This window comes from Musca domestica, unplaced genomic scaffold (genome assembly GCF_030504385.1).
Source record: "Musca domestica strain aabys unplaced genomic scaffold, Musca_domestica.polishedcontigs.V.1.1 196, whole genome shotgun sequence".
In the NCBI taxonomy this organism is placed as follows: Eukaryota; Metazoa; Arthropoda; class Insecta; order Diptera; family Muscidae; genus Musca; species Musca domestica.
The window spans coordinates 218,401-226,685 of record NW_026712248.1 but is presented as its reverse complement, the minus strand read 5'-3'; the positions used below and the strand labels follow the sequence as shown (position 1 = coordinate 226,685).

Genomic DNA, 8,285 nt, shown 5'->3' with positions numbered 1-8,285 from the left:
ATTTCTCATTGTAAACGTAGTATATGTTTTTGTATTTTGCTTTTTCACATCTCTGTTTACGACAGCACATGTGTTTGCCAACACTGATCTAGAATGCCACTTCTCTTTTGGTTGTACAGAGAGTGAGGGAAAAATTTCATTGTTTCACGGGGCAGACCGTTATTTAAGTTAGTTGTGTTTTTTTTTTGGCAAAAACGTTTGGGGAACATAAGAGGTTTGGAGTGTATATTCTAAAGTAAAATTGAATAAAAAGAAAAAATAACAAATAAATTTAATAATAATTTATTTATAAATTAAGCATTTGGTTTTTACTTAATCCGCCTGGGTATTGGAAGATGTTGGCTCATTTTTGACACATAATAATTGCTGGCTATTAGAATAGAAGTAACGAGAAGCGCGAAAAAATATTTTTTGACACTCTTGGGGGGGATTCTGACCACAAATCCATAGGAAACCCTTAAAACTGAATTGCTTCTGTCTGAAATAAACACTATGCAAAGGACCGAATTCCTATCGACTTTAAAGTCTACTCGGAGCAGTCCGCATTAAGAATTTGCTGTGGGTAAAGGTGCCAATACATAAAACGCTTTTTTTGACTGGCTTTAAGCTGGAAATACATAAAGCGCTTATCTGGCTGGCTTCTTCGGAAATGAACAAAGGGGCCCAGGGCCAAAATCGAACTAAGTCAACCTAAAACACCTTTGTTCATCTACGGAAAAGCCAGCCGATGACTTAAGCCAGCCAAATATGCGCTTTATGTATTTCCACCCTTAAGTCATGGGCTGGCTTCTTTGGAAAAGAACAAAGAAGCCTAGGGGCAAAATCGAACTAAGTCAGTCTAAAACTCCTTTGTTCCTCTACGAAGAAGCCAGCCGACGACTTAAGCCAGCCAGATAAGCGCTTTATGTATTTCCACCCTAAGTGCTTATCAGGCTGGCTTAAGTCATCGGCTGGCTTCTTCGGAAATGAACAAAGGAGCCTAGGGCCAAAATCGAACTAAGTCAACCTAAAACACCTTTGTTCATCTACGGAAAAGCCAGCCGATGACTTAAGCCAGCCAAATATGCGCTTTATGTATTTCCACCCTTAAGTCATGGGCTGGCTTCTTTGGAAAAGAACAAAGAAGCCTAGGGGCAAAATCGAACTAAGTCAGTCTAAAACTCCTTTGTTCCTCTACGAAGAAGCCAGCCGACGACTTAAACCAGATAAAAAAGTGTTCTATGTTTTCTCACATTTATTATAGTTGTATCGTTCTGCAATGAACTAGTTCAAAGGAACTATTCCGCGTAAAGATCAATGGGGACTTTTTCAACTAGTTCCTTATTTGCATCTAGTTCCTTCCTTTTATCTGGTTTCTTTAGTTAATCTTAAGTTTATCACCTTCTTTCGACTTATCTCCCTATATCTCTATTCACTTTTGGAACGGTAAAAGAGAGAACAAACGTTTAAATTAAAAGTAACAACTTTTAAGGACAGTGGCAGTATACGGCGATAGTCAAGGAGCCATCAAGTCAGTTTAATAATATTCCAGTGCAATTAGCGATGACGGAGTGCTTTCTTTTTTCGCTCTGTCAAACCGTCAATCTGTCAAACCATCATTCAACTACTGTTTCGACTTCTTCAAAAAAGGACGTCTATGAGAAAGTTTATCTTAGAGTTATGAGGCCGTTAATTTCGAAAGGAGTAGAAATTGCCTTAAGTTTTCAATGATGTGGGCTGAGCGAATCCATCAAAGTTGATGGAGCTGAACATGCTGCGAGCTACTCCTTGGTGTTCTGCCAGTCTTCTAGCTTAACATTTTCAATCTGCTTCGGGTCGTTCTCGGTCCTGGAATTGGTTCTAAAACCCCATTTTCTTTTCGTGGATAGTAGTTGTTTTGCCTTGGAATTGCCCAATCAGGATTTTTCCCCCACCGCCATTCACATAACGTAACAACTCACGTTGAGGTCTTTGACAACTGGCAGCCGCAGCAACAGCCGTAGGAGCAACAAAAAGGAGTCCCCCCAAGAGCTTGTAAACGCAGTCAATGAATAAAGTAAAAGATCTCATAAAGCACAATAAATGATGGCAGGTGACAAGAAAATTCAAAGAGCCGAGTGAGTGAGTGTCGTGCACGAGAAATGAAAAAAAAAACTTGGGAGTCGTTAGACAGGAGGAAAGGCAACGAAAAAGAAAAAAAAAAAAACATTTCTCCATGGCTTAACAGGCTGACAAGTCGGCAATTGTTACTGCATCCACCAACGGCAGCTGTAACAAAAAGTGACGCCGGCAGAGTTGGTGGCAGTTACGGCATTGGATTATTGCTAGACGTTTGTAGCAATGTCTGGCTTTATTTACATATCTAACGTCAATGTGAATGTACCGCACAACAACTATTGGCTTTTGAAGTGCGCTGCCTGGATGGATGGCTGGCTGGCTACGGCTCCATCCATATCCATGTTTGTTGGCTGCTAGCTGGGGGTATAAATCGAATCTGGATTCCTACCATAATCACAGTCAAAGCCAAATCGTCTTAGAGCAACGTACTCTAAGCCCAAAATCAAAGAAACGAACAACAACAACACAAAAAACAACTCCAGCCAGTTGTGATATCAAAATATCGCTGTGATCTCTTCCCCATACGAATCGCGTGTCTAGGAAGCGTTCAGTGTGTTTAACATAAAAGAAAGTTAACAGTGCAGTTAAATTTATAGCTCAAGACAAAAAATATAAAAAACAACAACAACAACTACATACATATTTATATAAGCCAAATAAATAACAACAACAAAAACAATATGATGAAATTTTTGGTAAGGAAGTGTTTTTTTGGGGGGAATGGAGATTAGATCATCCAACAAAACTGATCCTTATTTTTTTTTAGGTAATTTGCTCCCTGCTTGTGGCCACCACAGCTGCCCTGAAAATCCATGAATATGCCGAATACAAACACGAGGGAGAACATGGTGGCGAGGACACTGAGGTCCACCATGAAGTTGAACACAAACATGCCACCTCCCATCAGAGTGTTAAATTTCATCATTACCATGCCGTCCCCGTCTACATCAAGAAAGAAGATCAACATTTGGTCAAGAAACCTGTGGAAATCGGTGGCACCAAACAAAAGTTGAAGATCCTCCATCCTGAGACGAAAAAGAATCACAATCATGGCTTGGTTTTGGAGGAACACAGTGAATCGAAATTCCACGATATTGGCCACCATGAAGAGGAACCCGAACATCATGAACACTCAGCTCATTATGAACAATATTATCATCATGAATAGAGTTTACAGAAGAGATTAGGAGAGAGGGATGAAGAAATTCAAAATTAAGAGAATTTTGTTGGAAAACAAAAAAACAATTTGCCAAATTTTAAAAATATCTTCTAGAAATGATTTAAGACTTATTGTTAACTGTACTGTTCGTGTTTTAATAAAATAAATAAAAAATATAATTTCAATGGATTTTATTTACAAAAAAAAAAAAAAAATGGAGCATACTTTTAGGGGTCTACTTTCGACCTTAATAAAATACCTAAATAAAATATTACTTTAATAAATAATGACAAAATCTTAAGTGCTTCTTTATAAAAAATGATTTAAAAAATCCACGACAGATCTTCAGAAGTATCGGTAGATCTTCAGAAGTTAATAAAAAATCCACGATATTTCATTAGATGGTCCACTAAAAAGGATTCAAAATTCTAATTGGTCAAATGGTTTTTAAGAAATTATAAAATAACGTATTTCAATAAATCTGACGACCCTTCCAAAAATACTTTTCAAAAAGCTATATTAATTGCCACCACGAGGAAAAAATTACTGAATATTGGTCAGGCAGGTCCTTCAAAAAAAAAAAAAAAATAATAATAATAATAATAATTATAATAATAATATAATAAATAAATAATAAATAAATAATTAAATAAATAAATAATAAATAAATAAATAAAAATACGATTATTGGATTGGTATAAATAAAACCTGCTATTAGGAAATTCTTAAAAAAGCTTAAATTCAATTCTAAAAATTGATTGATTGATTTGATTCCTTCAAAATTAGTTTAAAACATTTCAATATTTATTGAATTCCCAACGTTCTACCAGAAACGGTAGGATCACTGCCGCATATTCTATCAGCTTCCCATGTAACCTCATAAGATTTTCAAACCACATAACCATAAAGTAACCATAAGTTTTAGTGGCGCCCAATGTAAAGTTTACTCATGAAATCAAAAAAAAGGCACCCAACGTTCTACCAGAGACTGTAGGATCACTGCCGCTTATTCTATCAGCTTCCTATGCAACCGCATAAGATTTTCAAACCACATAACCATAAAGTAACCATAAGTTTTAGTGGCGCCCAATGTAAAGTTTACTCATGAAATCAAAAAAAGGCACCCAACGTTCTACCAAAGACTGTAGGATCACTGCCGCTGATTCCATCAGCTTTCTATGCAACCTCATAAGATTTTCAAACCACATAACCATAAAGTAACCATAAGTTGTAGTGGCGCCCAACGTAAAATTTACTCATGAAATCAAAAAAAGGCATTCAAAACTCATTGCCTACTTTTGGGCAGCGAAGAGAAAATAATTGCCTCGTACTCCATATCCACGATAGCGAAACTCTCTGTGGCGCCCAATAATTTTGGTAAAAACCTAAAAAATCTATTGGAAAGACATAAGGTCACGCCTCAATAATTTCGTGGGATACAGTCACTAATAAAATAAAAACTAAAAGTCCTCTGTAAAAACCTACTTCCCTTTGTACCAAAGAAAAATGGATTACATCGGGTTTCCTTTTTTAACAAAATAAAATATTCTGTGGCGCCGAATATCTGTGGTAAAGCCAAAGATCTATTGTCCCCGGTGCAGTATTTGAAGCATATTTTCGAAAATGAAACCTTACTTTAGTGGAGTCCAACGTGAAGTGCACTTATAAAATAAGAACTCCGCTACGCCCAACCTCTGTGAAGATTGCATTGCCTACTTTTGGGTAGGGAATTTAAAAGAAAATTCTCGGTGGCGCCCAATACTTGTGGCCTTAACTAAATGCATAACATTTTTTATGCTTTACTTTATTAAAATGAATAACAAAAATCAGAGATATGAAAAGACTGGTATAGTGGCGCCCAACTGAAGTTTTTTTTTGGAAATTAATGGCAGGGATCCGTATACCGCAGAAAAGGCATATCTTATAGCCCTAAGCTAATAAAATAATTTAATAGTTGTAAAAAATTTGGGAGATTTTAATCCGTTAGATGTGGCTACAACGCTTGACCCAGAATAAACGCTATGGAAATGGCCATATTCACTTTCCGGTAGTGAAGTGAAAATCTTGGTGGCGCCCAATATCTATGGTCAGAATAAAAAGTATTACATTTTTCATGCTTTTTTTATTAAAATTTAGATTTTACAAAAAAACTGGGGGATGAAAAGACTGATATAGTGGCGCCCAATGAGAAATCAATGGCAGGGATCTGGATATCATAAAACAGCATATATATCTAATAGCCCTAAGCCAATAAAATAACTTCATAGTTTTAAAAAAATTGGAAAATGTTAATCCCTGGGTTGTGGCTACAACGCCTGACCCAGATGAACTTCAATGGAAAAGGCCATATTCACGAAAGTAGTCGCAAAGTGTAGAAAAAAGCCTACAGAAAAATCTTTAATGTCGTAACTAATATTGGAGCAATAAGGTTATGGATGTTGTGGCGCCCAACGTGAAATTTAATTGTATAATTATTTCCTAATTTTTCGTTGCAGAAATTAGCTTGAAAATGGTATCGAAACTTTTTAAAAATGTGTTACTACGAGAGCCTGAAGGCGAAAGGCAAAATGAAAGTGGGTCCCAATGCAAAATTTCTTTATAAATACGAAAGAAGAGCTTCGATGTAAAAATCAGCGCCACAATGAGGATCTCTAATATAAAACATACTGGTATGTTGTCAATGAGCTGAGACGCTCAATAACTGATAGAAGTTTATTAATGGCGCCCAACATGGAATTATGTATGGTTTTACTTTTTCTGAGAAATTGTTAAAATTTACCATGAAGATCTCATAAAAATTTGCAGATATTTTGAAGAAAAAAATCCTTGGATGCTCTCAAAAAAAAAAAGAAAAAAAAAAAAAAAAACTGTTGTGTCCAATGAGAAATTTATGTAAAAATCATAGCCAATGCTCCTTACAGGAATCAGGGTGAAATCGGCGTTACAATGAGGTTAAAAAATAAAACAAAAATGTTGAATAATATCAAAAGAAGATCTTAGATTTTGGATCTTCTCATAAAAATCTGTGGCGCCTAATGTGAAATTTTATTAACAATGAGATAACAATAAAGAAAAACGATTAATAACGTCTGAATTTTCATCTTCTAGAAGATCTTAGCAATTTCTCCGAGAACGACTCATAAAAATTTGCAGATATTAAAAAAAATATTGGATGTTCTCATAAAAATCTGTGGCGACCAATCTGAATTATTAAAAAACTAACCAAAACTCCGTCACAGGAATCAGGATGAAAAGGGTGTAACAATGAGATAAACAATTAGAAACATGGTGCCCAATGTTGAATAATATCTGATTTTCCGTTTCTGGAAGATCTTGGAAATTTCCCAGAGCTCGTCTCATACAAATTTGTAGATCTTTCTAATAATAAACCTTAGATTTCCTTATAAACATTTGTGGAGCCCAATGTGAAATTTATTTAAAATAAACCTGCGTCACGAAAATTCGAAGGAAAATGGCTCCCAAGATTGCATCTTTCAAAAAAATCGTAAATCTTTTCACGAAAATCCGATTAATCTTCTCATAGATCTGTATTCTGTAGACCTTTCCTTTCTCCGAGAAGATCTCATACAAATCTGAGAAGCCCAATGTAAACATGTATTTAAAATAATCTTTCGTCCCGAAAAATCCGTCGAAAACGGCGCTATAATGAAGACTTGAAAGTGGAGGAGGTCAAATTATTATAAAAAATAAATAAAAACGAGAAAGAAAAATGGCGCCCTTTCTAAAAAATCTTCCCCTCCAAATCTTCTCATACATATGTATTTTGTAGATCGTCCCTTCGTTTAAAGAAGAAAGGAGATAAACAAATCTTCAATAAAGCAGATATACTGATCTAATCAACGAACGAACGTCCAATTGTTGCTTTTATCATTGAAGATATGTGTACAATGTCTATGGAAGGCTATTGATTTTCGGAAATGAGTTCTCAGTATTTACACTGAGAATATTCTCGGCGACTATTTATTGATATCTTTACGAACCTTTTCCTGAAGAAGGGCCTAGGATCTTTTCCTAGAATATTTATAGTGGTATGATTCTACCTTCCTATATGGGACAATAGATACCTTTCACTTTTTGCAGGTCCTCCCACCCATCAAAGACTCTCCATATTGTAAATATTATTAGCGGACCCCTGATTGACTTAGCCTTACACGGGGAATTCTAGAAGAAGATATGTGGGACCTTTCGTAGGAGATATAAGTACATTCTCATTAGAACCCTATCAATTTAAAAAAATGTCCCAAGATGCCCCTCTGAATATTCTTTATTAAGTTCCTGACAGAGAACAGGCCCAGGCGTTTCGATGGTGTTTTCTGGACAATGTCTGTCGATTTTTTCTTTAACTATCTGTAGTGGTCCGAGACAGACTCACAACAAATGATATTCTCCCTCCCAAAACATATTCTCCTTATTTTACCACTATCCTGCTCTCCTGAATATTAAAAATCCGATACCGGCTTAAACAAAAATTCTCTCTTCACAAAAAAATTCCCGTTAGAAATTTTTAGTCTTAAAAGAGGCTCAAAAAACAGTCTTCTGTGAAAAAAATGTATTATTTGTGTTCTCCTATGCCTTCAGGAACCATTTGACAACAAAGCCCATGGAGCAGGTCAATCAATAACCAAAATTGCCTCCATTGTGAATAAATCCCCCTCAATCACACAATCAGCTGTTTGTGATTATTTGTTTACAATTCACAATAACAACTCTGTGCATGCCATGACCAATCATTCACAAACTGTTGCTTTTAAATTCCATTTCCAGGGCATACTCTTAGGCGCACAATAAGAAAATCATTTCATACATTAAAAAAATATTAAAAATTATATTAAAAAAAAAATAAATAAAAAATGTAGGATAAAAAATACAAATTTAAAACACATCATCACTAATAATAAAATTCGTATTAAAAAATTTTAAATCAAATATAAATAATTTATAAAAAAACAATAAATAATTAAACAATTCATAACTTCCTATATAAAATACAAAATATTGCGTTCGTTTT

General features: G+C 35.2%; 1 protein-coding gene across 1 annotated transcript; it reads left to right on the top strand.

Annotated features, from left to right (window-relative positions):
• The first annotated feature begins 1,922 nt into the window (after window positions 1-1,922).
• Window positions 1,923-3,423, top strand: LOC101889667 (histidine-rich glycoprotein). The gene is made up of 2 exons (XM_005175289.4): window positions 1,923-2,792; window positions 2,864-3,423. Exons 1-2 carry the CDS (start codon window positions 2,778-2,780, stop codon window positions 3,263-3,265), a joined length of 417 nt encoding a protein of 138 aa, XP_005175346.1. The 5' UTR covers window positions 1,923-2,777; the 3' UTR covers window positions 3,266-3,423.
• Window positions 3,424-8,285: the final 4,862 nt, after the last annotated feature.